We start from the raw sequence: 20818 nt of genomic DNA, 5'->3' as shown, positions 1-20818 counted from the left end.
ATCCAATTCAAAAAGTGGTCAAGATTAGAAATGTTATAGATTTTTTTAAGAAGGAATTTTTACTTTATACAGGGACTAATTTTTGTCCTATATTTTAATATCTCCTTGCAACAGATATGCTTGCACCATATACCAAGAGCTCATTTACGGTTTCATGCAGGTAACTGAATTTGCAACTGTGATGGTTCTACCTTTCTCCAGGGACGACGAAGATTTCTGGACAACTTGGTATCTTTCTTATTCCTATTCGAAGTTCCTCTAAAGTCATCATCTTCACTATCTGTAAAACCTAACTGAGAAGGTAAATCATCCATAAATCAAGCTTCAGTTCCATCTCATTCACCCAAAGTCTTACCTGTTTATTATATCAATAGAACCCAACCTGTACATCTCACCTAGAGGTTTAATGGAGTTTCATACCATTAGAACACTTTCAACAATTCCAAAAACTTTCAAAAGGTTTTATGTTAAAAGGTACATTAATTTGCAAAAACATTATCTTGCTCTTGTGAATGAAAATGTCTTAAGTGTCAATTTTTCACAAAAGCTTTTGACAAAGATGTACATAAAGTCAGCCACCATTTACAAAATTGAGTAATTTACAAATAACGGTGAACAAACATAAGATTAGAGGATGGCTAATGATGTACTTGCATTGAAGGAGGGCTGTAAGGTCATGCTAGGGAACCTCAAGCAAACTTGTTTCAATAACTGAAGGAGATTCTGAGGGATAAGCAAGAACTGATGAAGGATGATCAGAATAGCTTTGTACATGGGTAATAATGTCTCACAAATATGTTTTTTTTTGTCTTGAGGCAAGATTAACAGGCTTTTTTCTTTGGAATGATGAGAGGTGACTTAGATGTTTACAAAGTTATGAGAGGCGTAGATAAGATGGATAGCCAGCATATTTTTCCCAGGGTGAAAGTAGCAAACACCAGAGGACATTTGTACAAGGCATGGGGAGGAAGGTTTAGGGGAAACTCCAGGGGTACTTCTGGTACAATAGGGACATTTATACAGACACATGGATACAAGAAAAATAGAGGATTGTGGGTGTGAGATAGGGCAGGAAAGTTTTAGTTTGTTAAGTAGGTTTATATAGGTCAGCACAACATCATGGGCTGAATGGCCTGTGTTGTAATAATCTATGTGGTGAAAAGAATTGACATAGGTAGGGCAATGGATAGTGTCTACATGGTCATTAGCAAGACCGTTGACAAGGTCCTCCAGGGTGGCATATTCAAAAGGTTAGATCGTAAGGGATCCAGGGTGAGACAGCCAATTGGATTCAAAATCAGCTGGGTGGAAAGAGTCAGAGGGTGATAGAGAAGGGCTGTTTTTGGATGAAAGCCAGTGATGCATGCTATGTCACAGAATTCATGGCTGTTGTCATATTAATGATTTGGAGAATAATGTGAACAAGGCTAGCAAGTTCATAGATGGCACCAAAATCGCTGATATAATGAACTGTAATCTAGGATTACAACAGGATATAGATGAATTGGATCAAGGAATTTGACTCAAGTTAAGTGTGAGATGTTGCACTTTGTTACATTAAACAAGGTTGGAAATGATACAGTATGGCTATGAACAGTGTTGTAGATCAGAGATACCTCAAGGTATTGGTACATGTGCTACTGAAGTGGTGACACAGGTAGACAGAGTAGTGAAGGCAGCATTTGGTACATTTGGTTCCATCACTCAGGGCATAGAGTTGAATCATGATGTTACAGCTATACAAGACATCAGTGAGATCACAAATGGAGTATTGTGGGCAGTTCTGGTTGTCCAGGTAAAGGATGTCATTAAATTGGAAAGGATGCAGAAAGGATTCATAAAAATGTTGCTGGGATTGGAGAGGTTGAGTTACAGGGAGAGAATGAATAGACTGATTTTTTTCCCCCCCCCTTGGATCATAGGAGACTGGGCAGTGACCTTAAAGAGGTACATACAGTCTTGACTGGCATAGATAAGGTGTATGGTCAGACTCTTTCCAAGGGTAGGTGAGTCCAAAATTAGGGGAGATAAGTTTAAAGTGAATTACAAGATTTAAAAGGTGTAAGATTTTCCGCAGAGAGGGAGGTGGATATATGAAATAACCTGCCAAAGGAAGCTGTAGAGGCACATTTAAAATAAATTTAGTTAGGTACTTGGATAGGAACAGTTTAGAGGATTATGTGCCAAATGGGATCCACTCTATAAATTGGCTTTAAACCTTTTAGTCATAGAGCTTACATCATGGAATAGGCCCTTCATCTGTCTTGTTAATGCTGACCAAGATGTTTACTTGAGCTCATCCTGTTTGCTTGCATTTGGCCCATATCCCTGCTATATCTTTCCTATCCAAGTCCATGCAAAAGGTCTTAAATTGTGTAACTTTACCTACTTCTACAGCTTCCTCTGGCAGTTTGTTCCGTACATCCAGCGTATTCTGAACGAAGAAAAAAAAAGATCATCCCCCCCAAGATTCCTTTTAAATCTCTCACCTTAAATCTACAGTGCCCTCCATAAAGTTTGGGACAAAGACACACCTTTTTCCTTTATTTGCCCCTGTTCTCCACAGTTTTAATTTCATAATCAAACAATTCACATGTAATTAATGTGCACATTCCAGCTTTTATTAAGTTAGTTGTATACAATATGGTTTGACCATGCATAAATTACAGCATTTTTTAAACATAGATCCCTCAGTCCCCATAAGGGACATTTGGCTTCACAGGTGTTTGTGAGTATAAAGGGATGTTTTTCCAAGGAAGACCCCCCACTGCTGATGACAAAAGAATTCTCATCATAATGAAGAAAAATCCCCAAACACATGTCCGACAGATCAGAAACATTCTTCAGGAGGCAGATGTGGATGCGTCAATGACGACTGTGTGCAGAAGATGATGAAAAGAAATACAGAGGCTACACTGCAAGATGCAAACCATTAGTTAACCACAGAAAGGATGGCCAGATTACAGTTTGCTAAGAAGAATTTTAAAGAGCCTGCAGAATTCTAGAAAAAGGTCTTGTGAACAAATGAGACCAAAATTTACCTGCATCAGAGTGATGGCAAGAGAAAAGTGTGGAGGTGTAAAGGAACTGCCTAAGATCCAAAACATTACCACCTTTGCCATGGTTTGCATCTTGCAGTTTAGCCTAGTTCCCTTTTCCCTGCATCAATGAAGCAATTTATGTCCCAAATGTTATAGTGCACTGAAATGAGGGGACCATGTATAAAAAGTGCTGTGATTTATGGATAGTCAAACCAAAATGCATGTAAATAACCCTGAATAAAATACGGAATGTGCACTTTAATTACATGTGAATTGTTTGATATACAAACTTAAAACTGGAGCACAGGGGGAAATAACAGGGAAAAAAAAAGTGTCTGTCCCAAACATTATGGAGGGAACTGTATGCATGCTTTCTAGATTTTGACTCCTACCCTGAGAAAAAGACAGTGTCCTTATCTCCACTCATCATAATTTCATAAACCTCAATAAAATCACCCCACAGCTCCAAAGAAAAAGGTCTCAGACTATGCAGTTTCACCTTATAACTCATGCGCTCCAATCATAAAACATTACACCACGGTACAGCCTCTTTGGCTCTCAACATTGTGCTGACCCATATATTCCTACCTAAAAAAGTTTTAAACCCTTCCTTCCTCATAACCCTTTGTTTTTCTTTCATCCACGTGGCTGTCCCGGTAACATACTCATGACTCCCTTCTTCATGATGACATTTTACCTTTTGTTCAGGAACCAGAACTGGGCACAATACTCCGTGTGATCTCACCAACCTCTTGCACTCTGTATCATGAAGTCCCAACTCCTGTACTCAGTACACTGACTGATGAAGACAAGTATGGCAAACTCCTCTTTCACCATCCCATTTACCTGTGTTGCCATTTTCAGGGAACTATCTACCTGTACCTCCAGCCTCCCTGTTCTACAAAACTCTCCATGGTCCTATCATTCACTGTGGCACTTCTGCCTTGATATCATCAACCAAAATGCAACTCCTGACACTTATCCTCATCTTCCAAAACCCATTAATATTATGTTCCATTGGAAATGTTTATTTACATACATTAAGCACTTTTCTTTGTTTACGAACAGCCAAAATAGGAGAGTCCATATCACTGGCACCGGTCACCTGCAACATTAAACAATATGTTTATTTTCTAATAATTACTAAAAATATTGCTCAGGAGAAAAATAAATAAAAATGCCTTCCACTTTTCTCAATTATGAGTGCTGCAGCTTCTTTCTTGCTTAGGCACTTTTTACTTTTTCTTTTGGCTGTCCATTAGTCGTAGGTGTGGTATTGACCCATTGAGTCTGCACCGCCATTTCTTCACGGCTGATTTACTATTCTTCTCAACTCCAATCTCTTGCCTTTGCCTCATAATCTTTAATTATGGTCCTCATCAAGACTCTATCTACCTCTGCCTCAAATATACCCAATAACGGCCTCCAGAACCATCCATGGCAACAAATTCTAGATTCGCCATTCTCTGGGTGAAGGAATTCCTCCTCATGGGAGTTTTTGTGTTCGATTGTCTCCAGTAATCATTAAAGAAAAACAATCTGTGGTCATATCTCTAAATATTGCAGGCATTATCAAGTGAATCTCGTGGATAGGGTGATGAAGAAGGCTTTATAAATCAATGTATTGAATTTGGGAATTTGGAAGTGATGTTGAGACTGTACAATGCATTGATGAGGCCAAATTTAGAGTACTGTGTGTTGTTCTGGTCACCAAATTATAGGAAGGATATCAACAAGATAGAGGAAGTGGGAGGAGTCACGTGATGGAGTAGTGGCCGGACGGTGAACTCCAGCCCTCTCCAGAAAAGTCGGGAAAAACAAAGGAAAACACAAAGGCACAGAAATAAAAGTTACAGAAAAGTGAGTATAAAGGTGGAAAGAAGATGGCGACAAAAAAAGAAAAGTCGAAAGCAACGGTAAGAAGAGAGGAAGAGAAGACAAAGGAGGAAAAAGGTGAAGGCCTTACCTGTCCGAAGAGGCCCGCTGCGGAGAGAGAAACCCGCTCCCTCAGGTCGGTAAATAATGGACTACAAAAATGGCTCGCTGAGCCGAGTAAAAGTGCGCAACCGCGCATGCGCGATGCGAATGAAAAAAAACACACCGACGGGAGGGGGACCAGCTGGGGAGTCGATCTCCACAGCCGGCAATGACAGCTGCAGAACACCTGCAGCAAGAAGAGACCACAGAAGACAATAGAAACAAGAAAGAAGAGAAGGAAAGGGCACCAAAGAAACAACAGATGGCCAACCCAGAGGAAGAAGAAGAGGAAGAGGAAGAGTACAGTGAAATAGAAGAAGAAAAGAAAGGCAAGATAAAGGATATACTTTCTCTTATTAAAGGATACATGGAGTCATTTAAAGAATGGCAAACACAGGAATTTAAGGATTTAAGAAAAAGAATAAACAACACAGAAGAGAAAATGAATAAAATGGAGATGACCTTAACAGAAATGGGAAAGAAAATGGACAAGATGGAAGAGCGGGCAGTAGCAGCAGAAATGGAGGTAGAAGACTTAAAAAAGAAATTGGAGGAATCTAATAAAAAAACTAAAGAGACACAAGAACTACTAGCTCAAAAAATAGATACAATGGAAAATTATAACAGAAGAAATAACATAAAGATAGTGGGCCTTAAGGAAGATGAAGAAGGCAAGAATATGAGGGAGTTTATAAAAGAGTGGATCCCTAAGACCCTAGGATGTCCAGAACTACAGCAAGAAATGGAAATAGAAAGGGCACATAGAGTATTGGCCTCTAAACCACAACCACAACAAAAACCAAGATCTATTGTAGTAAAATTCCTAAGATATACTACAAGAGAAAAGGTACTGGAGAAGACAATGGAAAAAGTAAGAGAGGGCAACAAGCCACTGGAGTACAAAGGGCAAAAAATCTTCATTTATCCAGATATAAGTTTTGAACTCCTAAAGAAGAGAAAGGAGTTCAATACAGCAAAGGCGATTTTATGGAAGAAAGGGTATAAATTTATACTAAAGCATCCAGCAGTATTGAAAATATTTATTCCAGGACAACAAAACAGACTATTCGCGGATCCAGAAGAAGCACGAAAATTTGCAGAACAATTACAAAAATAGACTGAGGGAGGAAGACGGGTAATGAGAGTTAAAATGATCACGATTGATATGTATGTGGGTAAAGACAAAAATAGACTGAGGGATGAAGACGGGTAATGAGAGTAAAAATGATCACGATTGATATGTATGCGGGTAAAGAGGTATAAGAGTGAATAGAGACAATGTGCATACGTGAATGTATCTGTACTTAGAGGAAAATATAGATAGTATAGACAAGAATTAATAAGGGAAGGTAATGGAATAGAGAGAATAAGGAGGGAATTAAAAGAGTGACCTTTGTGACATATGAAAAGTGAAATCTTTTCTGGGGGGGCGGGGTGAGGGGAAATAGCGGTCACTGCAAAATCAGTTGACGCTTGCGAGTGGATTCGCAAATCCAAATGAAGAGGGGAGATGTGGTTGTCCGACAAGGGATAAAGGACAACTCAGGAGGGGAAGGGGAGATTGGGGATAAATAAGATAGAAATAGGAGAATAAGGAAAATGTTGGATGTTGTAGGAATGTTGTCTTATAAAGAGTTGAAAATAAGAAAACAGAAATGGAAAAGGAGGAAAGGTAATGATGGAAAAACGGAAAGAGAAGATAAACAAAATATAAAAGGGCTACGCTGAACTATATGACTTTAAATATTAATGGAATACATAACCAAATTAAAAGGAAGAAACTACTAAATTTAAATGAATAAATGTATTCCATTAGAAAAAATAACATATAGGTTAAGAAATAATATTGAAATATTCGAACAAGTATAGGAGCCTTACATTAAATACAATAGCGAAAACCTACCGGGGACAAACATTACCTAAGTTGATGGAAGGAGAAGGAAAGAAAAGAAGGGACTCAGTAGAATTTCTGGTGTATTTTTGTTGAATGACAACATTGTCTGACTGGCTTAATGCAACCTAGATTGTATACCTAAAATGGATGAGGGGGGGGTGGGGGGTGGCTTGGGAGGAGGGGGGGGGAGAAAAAGTCACTGTATATGTGTGAAAAAGAAATAGTGTATATCATGGCTAATGTGATTTATGGTGTGAAAAATAAAAAAATTAAAAAAAAACAAGATAGAGGAAGTGCAAAGAAGATTTACGAATATGTTACCTGGGTTTCAGAATCTAGATGACAAAGAAAGATTGAGAAAATTAGGTCTTTATTCTTTGGAGCATAGAAGGTTGAGGTGGGGATTTGATAGAGGTATTTAAGATTATGAGAGGTATAGATAGAGTTGATGTGGATAGGCTTTTTCCATTGTGAGTAAGAGAGATTGAAACAAGAGGTCATGAGTTAAGAGTTGAGGGGCAAAATTTTAGAAGTAACATGAGGGGGAACTTCTTCACTCAGAGAGTGGTGGCTGTGTGGAATGAGCTTCTGGGAGAATAGTAGCGGCAGGGTCAATTTTGTCATTTAAGGAAAAATTGGATAGGTATATGGATGGGAGGGGAATGGAGGGTTAAGGGCAAGGTGCAGGTAGGTGGGACTAGAGGAGAGTACCTAGTTCGGTGCAGAATAGAAGGACCAAAATAGCCTGTTACTGTGCTGCAATTGTTATATATTAAATCCTTCTCCTAGTAACAGCAAAAGTGAACATCGGAGTCCCAAGAACATCAATTTATTGCAGTCTGATTGAACTCTGCCTCTATGCTCAGAGCTTTTGTACTTCATTTTTTTTAATTTAATCTTTCAGTATCCAATATGAACCAAAATACACTTTCAAACCTCTAATACTCCCAATTGTTAACCTTTACAGTATCATCACTTGAACAAAGAATATCAACTTCAGCTCACATTTCTTTCTCAAGAAGAAATTATACTTCATTTATGCAGCACTTTTGTCAGGTGTCATTGAGAGTGCTATGATCTATTTTAAGCAGATCTCAGACATGACATGGTATTCCTTGAAACATTAATGATGTAGATTCACCCAACTGGGTTTTTCCAATGGGTTCTGTTATGACTAAGTTGCATGAACATGAATTTAGAAGGGCATAAAAGCCTGTAAAGTAATAAAAATAAGCAAGTTTGATTTTTTTTGCACTGACCAAATCTAGAAAAAGAGTGCATAATAAAAATCTCACAACATTCAGAAATAATATCAGGAATAGCCCATGCCCACCAACCAACCACCCCCCCCCCCACCCCCGGCCTAGTAGAAAATAGGAACTTAAAAAAATTACATTAAATATTAATTTTACTCAAAGAACACAAGAAAATATGAGCAGGAGTTGGCCAGCAGGTCCCTGAAGCCTTCCCTGCAATTCACCATGTAGATCATGATTGATCTATACTGGTCTCAGCACCTTCTTTGTGCAAGTTCCCCATAACCCTCAGTCCCCTGATCTTTCAAATATTTACCTGCCCCCACTTTAAACACATCTTCAAATCTGATCTGCACCATCTTTAGGGCAGATAATTCCAGATATTTACAATGAACGAGAAATAAATCTGTATAAACCCAAGTTTTAAATAACCAGCCCATTATTTTGTAGCAATGTTCCCTGTCTGCAGAGGTTTCCTCCCACCTTTCAAAAACATACATGGTTAAATGGTGTATTTTCAGGCTCATGGGCCAAAAGGGCCTGTAAATTTTATATTTTGTGTGTTTGAATAAAGTTACTAATTCCCCTTAAATTCCAAAGACCAGTTCCAAGCTTCTGACTTCACTTGATAGGACACCTTTCATCTCAGGAATTATCTAAATCTGGTGAATCTCCTTTGTATTGTCTCTAATACTGCTACATCTTACTTTAAATGAGGGGACCAAATCTATGTGCAATATTCCAGGTATGGTCTCACTACCACCATGCACAACTGCAACAAAATCTCCCTATTCTTAAACCCCTTCACAATAAAGTTGAAGTTGCTAGGCTTCAAATTGGTCAATTAGATGGAGTACGGAACATAGGATACAGTTAACCATAATTTAGGTTAATGGATTCAAGTGGCTCAATAGCCTACACTTTTAATACATCAATATCTCAGAACTACAAATTTAAGGTAGCTTTCTGTACGTTCTTTGTTAAATGGAAAAAAACACGCAATGATGTCATTTGGTGCTAGTTAGTACACAAATCAACCTACCTTTGGAGACTCAAGAACGCAGAGTTTTATTTTTTTATTAGGTCTTCTTATAACCTCATCTTCACTCTCACTGTTGCATTGACCTGGGAAGAAGCAAATTCCCCAAATGCAAAATAACAAATGATTATTCTTAAAAATGTCTTAAAAGTATTTACATAAAGTTCAAAAAAACACTCATTGCTGCTTGATAGCATTTATTGTATGAAAATAATGTTTTAATGGACTAATAACACTGATCAAAGCAATCCGGAACCATAACAGCAGTGACTATTGGATGAATTAATTGAGTACTATTTCATCTCCATTTTGATGATTATCCCAAGTGCTTAATTCCCTTGGAATCCATTTTCTTTCTGCTCAAAGTTATATATAGGAAGTGACTTGGTAGGTTTCATCAAATGCAAAATTAGCCAACCACTGTGACAAATGTCTTGGGATGAATTTCCAGATAACTCTCTTGTGTTACTCACTTTCTCAAAAGTGGAAAGATGAACTGAAGGGTATAGCCCAGTGGTTCACAACCTTTTTTTCCCCCCTACTCATTTACCACCTTAAGTAATCCCTGAATGACCATCCTAAAATTAATACAAATCAAGGAAAGCAAAGCCGAACCCAGAGTAAGAGAGCTTTTGAAGTAGATAATTTATGGAGCTAGACTTAACGAGATGACAACGTCCATTGCAAAACTTGGCAAGACCAAGTTACTCCACCGCTTGCTTGCCATCTTTTCCCACCTATTGCAGGTGACACATATTTTTATGTAATTGCATTATGATAAGCAACATTTGTTGGTAATAACACATAAATTTGAGATGGTGCTTCAAGTTGGCAATCCGACAATATTTCCTCCTCTTCAATCAAACACATTATGGCCAAATCTTAATCATAAAGGGTGCACTTGCACAACTGTGGTTACATTAATAAAAGCAATTTTCACTGGTATCTATTTTATATTTATAGCAGAAATACAAATTGTATCAAGAGTTGAAATCTAACCTGACACTGGTTTTAAAAATAAAAGCATTCCCTGTAAAAGCTTAACGGGCAGTGAAATGGCTGACTTGATTAGTGATTTTATTTGTACTTTTAATCAAAAACTAGTAATTTTTTAAAAATTCAGAAAGTATTGTCAAATTTTAAAATGAACATCTTACCATTAATAGGTGACATAAGATTTTTGCAGAAAATATTGGATTTGTTTTCCATGAGTGACTTTTTACCATGCATTCCACTGGCATCACATTTAACAGGGGTCCCAGAATCGCTCTCGAGTGCAGCATTTTTAGAAATCACTGCATTGTTTTTAAGCAGTGGCTTGCTGGAAACAGTATCGCAGAATTTGGAAGAAGAATATTTTTTTTCTGGTGTAATAGATGCAAAGGCTGGAGAGGAAGTAAATAAAAACCCACGATCAAGTTGGCAAATTGGAGAAGACCAATCCTGTGTTGTCAAATGCTGTTCTTCATTGCAAGCCATTTGGTTTGGCCGTAAAAATGCATGTTTCAAAGATATTGGTGTTGAACACTCTCTTTTTAATTCTGTTTCTTCAACAAATAATTCTGAAGCAGTAAAATCTTGATCCATCTTTGTTCCTTCTACATTTTCAGATTTGCCTGCAAAATGCCTTGAAGATTCAGTATTTTTGTTGCAGCTAGTATTAGTTATTGAGGCATCGCTGTCTTTAACTATATCTTCCAATGAAAAGCCTAGATCAAAGTTTACTGAAAATAATTTATCTGAACGATTAGAGATGTTACTACTAACATCATTGGCAATAGATCTATACTGATCCACACATGTATTTTTAAAAATTGTTTGGCTTTGAAATGTTTTATGCAGAAGTAACTCTTGTGTAACATTGTGTTCAATTTCTCCATTTTCTGAACTTTTATTGGAGACATTTTGTATTGATTCATTCAACAAAGTGGACTGCTGTTCAAGTCCAGGGATATTCTTTCTAATTGCACCCATTTTATTGTTGGGAACACAAAGAGATGAAAGGCCAGCATGCAAAAGAGTATCTTCAAACAAGGGCAAGCTATTTTCATGCACAAATAGTTCATCCTTCATATTGATTTTGCTTTCTTCCTTCTTGTTATGACAATGTTTTGAAGGATTAAATATTTCTTCTTCACTTGTATTTAATTGACCTTTATAATCAATATTCCTATCAAATAAATCATCCCAGGAAGGGCTAGATCCTGGATTACCATGATTACTCAAGTCTTCAGAGGTCGCATTCTCTATGCAAACTGCTGATTTAATATTGTTTGGTAATGAATCATTTTTGTTGGGATTTAAAACATTGACTGGTTGTATTTTTGAAATACCTGATGGGCTCCCCTTTTCTTCAAAGTTAACTTCTTCCAAAAACAGAAATTTATCTAGTGGAGGAGATGTATTAAGAAATGATGTCACATTTTCCAGAACAGTTTCAATACTGGTGGGAATCCGCTTTATTGAATTACAATTGGGATGTTCAATGTCTAGCGAATAATATCTATTTTCTCCTCGTCCTGAATTTGAAGATCTTTGGTGCATCTTGTGGTCCTGAACTAGGGAAGATTCTGGGAGATAAAAAAGGTTGGATAGATTTATTTCGCAAACTGTTGTTGCATTTAATTGACTGTTGTGACCAGGATCAACACTGTTCAATTCATTGCAATTAAAAAGATTGCCATCTGTCATTATATCCCCCATGACATAATCATTTATTGGTTCAGCCTGAAGACAGTCTCCATTTTCTATTTTCCTTGTGCCAGCAATTTTGGATTTGGTTTTTGTTGATTCGTTTCCACAGGAATCTTCATTCAAATTGATTTTTATGTGATCCTCCAATATATTCCTTGTATCCAAATCAAAACAAGACAACTGTTGTACATTGTTACTTGTATCCACTTCAGTCTCTCCCTCCGACTGATGAATTTGTTCTTCTCTTTTTGATGCAGCACCCCTAGAGGGAGCTTCTTTACTTCTACAATTCCTAGGGACACATTCCACCGACTCCTTTGCTTCTTTGGAATTTGTTCCTTCTCCAGTAATGAAACTGTAATGGTCTTTAGTCCTCTTCATTTTACTTGAGTTTAAGTATTCATCATCTTTATCCATTAATTTCCACATATTATTTTGATTTACATTAGTATTTTTGGATTTTTTCCTCTCATGTATTGGCTTCAAGAACTGATCCACTTTACATTTTTCTCCATTAGTTACAATGGAAGTTGATGTAAATTTAGACTTTGGGGTTAAGATTGGTTCAAAAATGTCATCTTTATTTAAATAAGGCATAATTTCCAATGAATAGCCACAGTTACTCTGTAAATAAAAATGGACAATTTTAAAGGAAATATTAAATACTTAACATAATCTTCATATTACAAGATCATACAAATTGGTTGCTCAGGTTACATAATATGGATGGTAAGAATTATCTGTGAGCAGTTGAATTACCAAAACAATAAAGTCTATGGACCAAGGATTAATGAATGGGATTAGTAAAGGCGAATACTTGCTGATCAGCATAGACATGGAAAGTTGAAGGGCCTCTTTCTATGAGGAAGGCTTCAAAATAAGGCAACTGCACTACATTTTATTTTTCTTTCAATTTGTCATTTCTATGATTCCAGTTGGCTTAATTTATAGCATAACTAGCCTGTGCTCCTCCCCCTGCCATTCATTCAGGTGCCTATCTGAATTTTGCTCATACCACATATCTGTCCTGCTCACCCTGGCATATCTTTTCTTTGGCTTGGCTTCGCGGACGAAGATTTATGGCATATAGTCCACTGGAGAAATGAATGGTTAGTACGAAGGGAGATCCAAATGTGGCTATGGGGAGCGGGAACAAAGGGCCACAGCAGTTCTGTAGGACTACTTTGAGGCCACGGATTAGGGCTGTTTCAGGAACATGGGCACTTACAACAGGTACATGAACATCAACAAGTACAAGAGCTCAGTGACTGGTTAAATTAGCAAGTACATCAAGGAGATTAAATGCGACACAATCAGGGCTAACTAGAAACTATGGTAGTAAGAAGAAAGGAAGGCAAAGCACAGAGGATCCACAGGCAGCTGTGCAACACTGGCAACACCAGGCAGATGTAACAAGGTATCAAAACAATTACAAATCACAAGAACCTTGTGCCCCCTGAAGAATAGGAACCTTGCATAGCCAGGGCCAAGCTGTGGACAATGATATCCAGGGTGAACCCACACAGGCAGCGGGGCCAGATGACCGGCCTGATCGTTCTGAAGGACTGCGCAGACCAACTGAGGTCCATGCAGAGATTTTCAATACGTCATTGCAGTAGTCCATCATCATCACCATGGGCTTCAAGACAGTCACTATTATCCCACTAACAAAAAGGACAACAGTAACAGGCCTCAATGACCTCCACCATAATGAAATGCTTTTGAGTATCTGCTGAGCATCAAAACACATCCCCCAGAGACATTAGAGCCATTTAAATTCTACTACAGACAGAACCCTTCCACTGATGATGCTATTGCCTTGTCCCTCAACTCCCAACTACCTCGAGAACGGCACCACATATGGCAGGCTACTGTTCATCGACCAGCTCAGTGTTTAATACAATCATACCCCAGAAGCTGGTGGAGAAACTGTCCTTGCTGGGACTCAACTCTCTGTAACTGGATTCTGGACTTTCTAACAGAAAGTCTGGGTTGGCTGCAAAACGTTGAGCACCATCACATTGAGCACTGGCACATCTCTGGGCTGTGCGCTCAATCCACTCTTGTTCATGCTACTGACCTATAACTGCAATGCCAGATCCAGTTCCAACAGTCATTAAGTTTGCAGTTGACATGACAGTAGTTGGCCTCATCAGCCACAATTAGATGAAAAATAGAGGAGGTGGAAAATATCATGAAATGGTGCGAGAATAACTTAAATCTCAACGTGGACAAGACAAAGGAGAGATGATTGTGGACTTCAGGAGAACCAGGGACGACCACCCTCCAGTACACATTGATAGCTCGATATTAAAGAGTTCACTTCAGAAGTAACATCTCCTCAATTGTCAGGAAGGTGCAACAGCGACTCCACTTCCTTACAAGGCTGAGGTGGGCAAGACTATCAACCACCATTCTGTCAACTTTCTACAGGAGCTCGATTGAAAACATCCTGGCTGGCTGCATCACAGTTTGGTACAGTTGCTATAGAACATCAGATCAGAGGTCAATCCGCAGGACTACAAAACTGGCGGAGAGGATCACCCCTCCACCCATACATGGCTCACAAAATCAGGGAGGACCCCTACCACCCATGCACACAGCATCTTCCATCTACACCTGTCGGGAAAAAGATACAGAACTGTCAGAGCCAGGACCACCAGACTGACGAACAGCTTCTTTCCACAAGGAGTGAGAGCTATGAATGACTGTGGAAAAAACTCTCTGTCTCTACTATTTATTGGGAAGATTTAGTTTAATATTTTTACATATGTTCTGAATCATTTGTCTGCATGTGTGTTATGTCTGTACGTGTGTTTTGCACTGCTCTGCACAGTGGACCAGAGAACCCAGTTTCATTGGGTTGTACTGGTACAATCAGATGATGAACTTGAACTAAATTGGAACTTGAAGAGCTCAGGCCCAAAACTTTGGTTAAACATCTTTACCTCCAATGGACATTGCAAGACCTGCTGAGTTCCTCCAGCATTCTTGTGTTTTTACTACAATCACAGCATCTGCAGACTTTCATGTTTCACTTTAAACCTCAAGGTTATGAGAAAACTGACATAGCTATAGTATTGAAATAAAAAGAGACAAACAATCACAGATTCAAACAAAAATACAAACATTTTTTTTAGGCAGAAGATTAACAGATTAAAGAAAAAGGTTGCAAAGAAGAAAGAGACCATTCAAATCCATTTCTGCTCCTTGCAAGAGTAATGCAACTAGTATCACTCCACTGACCCCTCTTCATTGCTCTACAAATTATTTTCTTTCTATTACATTTGCAGATTTTTTTGATCCCTTCAGTACAACCATTGGCAGTGCATTCTAGGTCCCAATCACTCATGTAAAGCAGTCTTTCCTTAGATGTCATTTTTTTTGGGCAATCGTCATTCTATATTCCCTAATGCTTAACCCTTCCATCAATAAGAAGAGTTTATTTTTATTTACACTGCTTACCTACTTCACAGTGCAGGGATATAATGGTGAGACTCTTTAAGGCACTGGTGAGACCTCACTTGGAGTACTCTGTCAGTCGGAGGCTTTATTTGAGAAAAGATGTGCTGGAATTGGAGAGGGTTCAGAGAAGGTTTACTAAATGATACCATGAATGGAAGGGTTAGTACATTTGGAACATTTGTCAGCTCTTGGACTGTACTCATTGTAATACAGAAGGGGAACCTCAGAGGCATTTTGAATGCTGAAAGGCCTGGACCAAGAAGATGTGCATAGATTTTTACCATGGTAGGGTATTCTAGGCAAGGAACAAAACCTGAAGAATTAAGCGATACAAAATAAAAATCCATTCCCACATCATGTTCCATCTAGGAAAGGATAACAAGTGGTAGGAATTGATGAGACCAAGTATGTAGGAAAGGCATGCTGACCAATCTTCCAGTTCAAATTAATATTTTGGCCATTCCAAAGACTCTTTTGTACCTAATTTGCCTAAGAAATGAATAACTGCCTCTATTTCCCTCCTTTGATCTGTATTCAACATGCATTATTGATTGATACTGAACTAACCACATCACATGCATCAATTTCCTTGCCATCAGATTTGAAAGCACATTACCCTCTGTTTGTAATAAATGATGCAAATGTTATAAAGCTGTAAAAAGACAACAAATAATACAATCATTTGCAGATGTAATTCTGTTGTGTATGTTTTTCCATTTACCCTGGTAACTAAAGGTGTACCAAGGTTCAGGAGACATTTTTATGTCACAGTCATTAAATTTGGATTTCACACCTGAAAACATTCAGCTCAACCAGCCATGTTTTAATTTCATGAATTTTAATTAAAAGCAATATCCTGCTTCACACCTTACCAAACTTACCAAAATTGACAATCAATTTTTAAATCTTTTGTGTTATTCTTAAAAACTAAACATTCCAAAATAGTGCTTCTTCCAAAATAGTTTGAAAACAAACCCTGAAATCTTAGTTTAATTATGTCATAAATTTAACTTGCAATCATTTTAATAAATGTCCCTGTCAATATTTGCTTTCTTCACCAAAAATAATTCACAACTTCAGAAGAAAGTCTTTCGGAGATGGCTGTTCTCACAGGGGAACAGAAGGGAAAGGCAATATGGTCAATTTAGGTACCCACATAATTTGCAGCAACTGATCGTCTGAATCACCTTTGCTACAGTGCACATTTCAGAAAGGTATCTCTTCATTCAAGCCCATATTTTATTCATCACACTAGTTTTTGCTAAGGAATGGATCAGTGATACAAAGAGGCAAGAATGGATGTAGGACACAATTGACATTATAATATAGTAAAACCCCCTGTTATCCGGAATTCATTCAACCAGCAGCCTCAAGCAACTGGGGGGAAAAAAAATTCCAGAAAATAAAGTTTTTAAAAAGTACAGGTTTAAAATTGGTGGGCCTCACCGTTAATTTGCCAATCATGCAATATTAAGCAACTGGAAAATTTACTTATCCAGCATCCACCAATCTCTATTGGTAACAGATACCAAAGGTTTTAATGTGCATTTTTTCATTTGATGTTGATATTAAGTCATTACCTGTACCCATGGAACCTAAAAGTATATTCTTTTAATCAAATTAAAAAAGGTGACATTATTCAGTCAGACTAGGCTAAATTCAGTCCCAGAAATCTAACATACTGCCTATTTTATTACTTTATTTGCAAAATTAGATTAATTGTTTATAAATACATACAATTGACTTCTTAAAACAGCATTGAAATCAAAATGTTTAATATCCATCTACATTAGATTCAAAGATGGATAAAGCTGAAATATTAAACTTTTTTCAAACCAGCTTTCACTATACTCATGCACCAAGATATAATTAATCTGTTACTTTATTTGTTGTTTTGACTGGTCATTTTTTTGTACATGCAAAAATCAGATTTTTTATTCAAGAAAGACAAAAGCTGCAGAACCTGGAACCTTGAGCATGTCAGACAACATTCTTGCGTAGAAATGGTCAGTCAACATTTTGAGTCTGAACCCCTTATCAAAATGAGTCTCAGAGACTTCCTAGCCTGCTCTTCCCTCCAACCCAACCTTCAACACCCTGTAACTGCAGACTTGACATCTCCCTCCTCACCTTCATCCAGGGCCACACAGACCTTCCAGGAAAGGCAGAGCTTCACATGCTCATCATCTAACCTGCATTCAGGGTACCCACTTCTACATCAATGAGACCGAACAAGTTCAATTGTGTGACCGCTTTGCCAAGCAGCTTGTGGATCCAAACTTGAGCTTTCTGTAGCCAACTGTTTTAACTCCCTCAACTATTCTTACAAACACATCTGCCTTTGGCTTCCTCAAGGTGAGGCAAAACAAACTTGAGGAGCAAAATGTCATATTCCTCCTGGACTGCCTTAAACCTAATGGCAGCAACATTGATTTTTTTTAAATTTAGTTAACACCCCCATTTATTTCCATTCCTTCTTTACCTACTACTGTACTTACTTTTTGTTGCAACTTTTCTTCACCCCCCCTTTCCTAATGATTCCTATCCCGATCCTATATTTTATCATCTCTAGGCACTCCCCAGCTTCTTTCCCCTTTATACATGTTATTTTATCTTAGTCTTGATATAGGGTTCAGACCCAAAATGTTGACTCACCATTTCTACCCATGGATGCTGTATCACCTGTAGAGTTCCTACAGCAATTATTTGACTGTATCATATTTTGTCTGTTTAGTTTCATTATTTTATTTCTTTATGGAATAAAAGTAAAAACATGGGATTCTTTCAATCAACCAAGATGCATTCCTAGTAGACCAGTCGTGATGTAATCTGGAAGAAACTCAGGAGGATAGGATGACAATTTATTCTCAATTTAATAGAATATTACTGGATATCAATTCACATCTGCATTTATCCCTGTATTTTAGTTTTATTACGGGTTGTTAACTCACAATTTCTGTTCATATACTTCAAACAACATTCATTAGACTTCACTGACCTCTTCTTGCTTCATCAAATCTATCATGTCCATAATACTTATGAAGTGCTGGCAACGATCAGAATGGCCAACGAAATGGGTTGAAAGTGAATGATTTTGCCAAAGACTCCACTCTGACAGAGAAAGTTCACGGATTGTACCGTTTTCCTGTTCCTAAACAAAACAGATAAAACTAAACAACTGTACAAGTTATAGGTTTCTGTAGAATTCCAATGCTATGTTATTGTTATGAAGTTTTCACATCTTTTCTGAGGAAAATAGTAAACTACTTCAAAATGTGCAAATTTTCTGTTTTTTCCAGGAATTGTGCACTACCACTACAGCAAATACTTTTTTTTTTTTTTTTTTCCACACCATAAATCACAATAGCCATGATATACACTTTTTCTTTTCCACACATTTACAGTGACTTTTTCTCCCTCCCCCCTCCCTCCTCCCAAGCCACCCCCCCACCCCCCCCCCTCTCATCCATTTTAGGTATACAATCTAGGTTGCATTAATTCAGTTAGACAATGTTGTCATTCAACAAAAATACACCAGAAATTCTACTGAGTCCATTCTTTTCTTTTCTTCTCCTTCCATCAACTTAGGTAATGTTTGTTCCCGGTAGGTTTTCGCTATTGTATTTAATGTAAGGCTCCCATACTTGTTCGAATATTTCAATATTATTTCTTAAACTATATGTTATTTTTTCTAATGGAATACATTTATTCATTTCTATATACCATTGTTGTATTTTCAAATTATCTTCCAATTTCCAGGTTGACATAATACATTTTTTTGCTACGGCAAGGGCTATCTTGACAAATCTTTTTTGTGCATCTTCCAAGTCAATTCCAAATTCTTTATTTTTTATGTTACTTAGGAGAAAGATCTCTGGATTCTTTGGTATATTGTTTTCTGTTATTTTATTTAATATCTGATTGAGATCATCCCAAAATTTTTCTACTCTCTCACATGTCCAGATTGCATGAATTGTTGTTCCCCTTTCTTTTTTACATCGAAAACATCTATCAGATACTGTTGGGTCCCATTTATTTAACTTTTGCGGTGTAATGTATAGTCTGTGTAACCAATTATATTGTATCATACGCAGCCTCGTATTTATTGTATTTCTCATCGTTCCAGAGCATAACTTCTCCCATGTTTCCTTTTTTATCTTTATATTTAAATCTTGTTCCCATTTTTGTTTAGTTTTACCATTTGTTTCCTCATTTTCCTTTTCTTGCAGTTTAATATACATATTTTTTATAAATCTTTTGATTAACATTGTATCTGTAATCACATATTCAAGGTTACTTCCCTCTGGTAAACTCAAGTTGCTTCCTAATTTATCTTTCAAGTAGGATCTCAGTTGGTAATATGCCAGCACTGTATCTCCAGTTATATTGTACTTATCTCTCATTTGTTCAAAGGATAAGAATCTACTTCCTGAAAAACAATTTTCTATTCTTTTAATCCCTTTTTTTTCCCATTTTCTAAAGGCAAGGTTGTCTATTGTAAAAGGGAGTAGCTTATTTTGCGTCAATATTAGTTTTGGTATTTGGTAATTTATCTTATTTCTTTCTACATGAATCTTCTTCCATATATTGAGGAGATGGTGTAATACTGGAGAAGTTCTATGTTGTACCAATTTTTCGTCCCATTTATATAATATGTGTTCAGGTATCTTTTCCCCTATTTTATCTAATTCTAGTCTCGTCCAGTCTGGTTTTTCCCTTGTTTGATAAAAATCTGATAGGTACCTTAATTGTGCGGCTCTATAATAATTTTTGAAGTTTGGCAATTGTAAGCCTCCTTGTTTATACCATTCTGTTAATTTATCTAGTGCTATCCTCGGTTTCCCCCCTCTCCATAAAAATCTCCTTATTATTTTCTTTAACTCTTTGAAGAATTTTTCTGTCAGTTGTATTGGCAATGCCTGAAATAAGTATAGTATCCTTGGAAAAATGTTCATTTTAATACAGTTTATCCTTCCTATCAGTGTTAGTGGTAGCTCTTTCCAATGCTCTAAATCGTCCTGTAATTTTTTCATTAACCACTACAGCAAATACTTAGCAGAAAAATCTCTCACAGCACTTAACAAGCCTATGCAAATACAAAGCCAAACGAGGAGATACACAAATATAGAAATAAATTGAATCAAAATGAAATATTTTAGGAATGTCATTGGGCCGTAAGTAGATTTGAGAGAATAAATTTTGCAGCATGAATTTTAAGTCACTCAAAATCACAAGGGAAACAGTGAACAAACCAGAATTAAAGAAGCAGAGTCAAGTTGCAGAGTGTCGGACTCTGGCTTTACCCTCCCCTCAATTTGGTCTATGTGTCGTCTGAGTTCAGTGTGCTCGTTGAATGAAGTGATAGGAGAAGGTATTCGGTTTCACAATCAGTTTATTACATAGTACAAGAATAAAGCTTAACAGAGCTCTGGTTCAGTCGTTAGTTCATAGG

General features: G+C 37.3%; 1 protein-coding gene across 6 annotated transcripts in view; it reads right to left on the bottom strand.

Moving 5' to 3' along the window:
• Nucleotides 1-20818, bottom strand: part of fancm (FA complementation group M) — a 108466-nt gene that overhangs the window by 16417 nt on the left and 71231 nt on the right. For 2 of the 6 annotated variants that reach the window (XM_069916355.1, XM_069916357.1), the window contains exons 13-17: nt 18365-18517; nt 10365-12525; nt 9211-9293; nt 4081-4146; nt 192-293 (exon numbers count right to left, since the gene is read on the bottom strand). In XM_069916355.1, the coding sequence (XP_069772456.1) occupies nt 192-293; nt 4081-4146; nt 9211-9293; nt 10365-12525; nt 18365-18517 (2565 nt within the window). Of the gene's footprint in view, nt 1-191; nt 294-4080; nt 4147-9210; nt 9294-10364; nt 12526-14854; nt 14974-18364; nt 18518-20818 lie in introns of those variants that run through there. The other 4 variants (XM_069916360.1, XM_069916358.1, XM_069916356.1 and 1 more) reach the window with 3 other exon arrangements.

The sequence above is a fragment of the Narcine bancroftii genome, chromosome 2, assembly GCF_036971445.1.
Source record: "Narcine bancroftii isolate sNarBan1 chromosome 2, sNarBan1.hap1, whole genome shotgun sequence".
Lineage (NCBI taxonomy): Eukaryota > Metazoa > Chordata > Chondrichthyes > Torpediniformes > Narcinidae > Narcine > Narcine bancroftii.
This window is presented reverse-complemented; position numbering and strand designations above follow the sequence as displayed.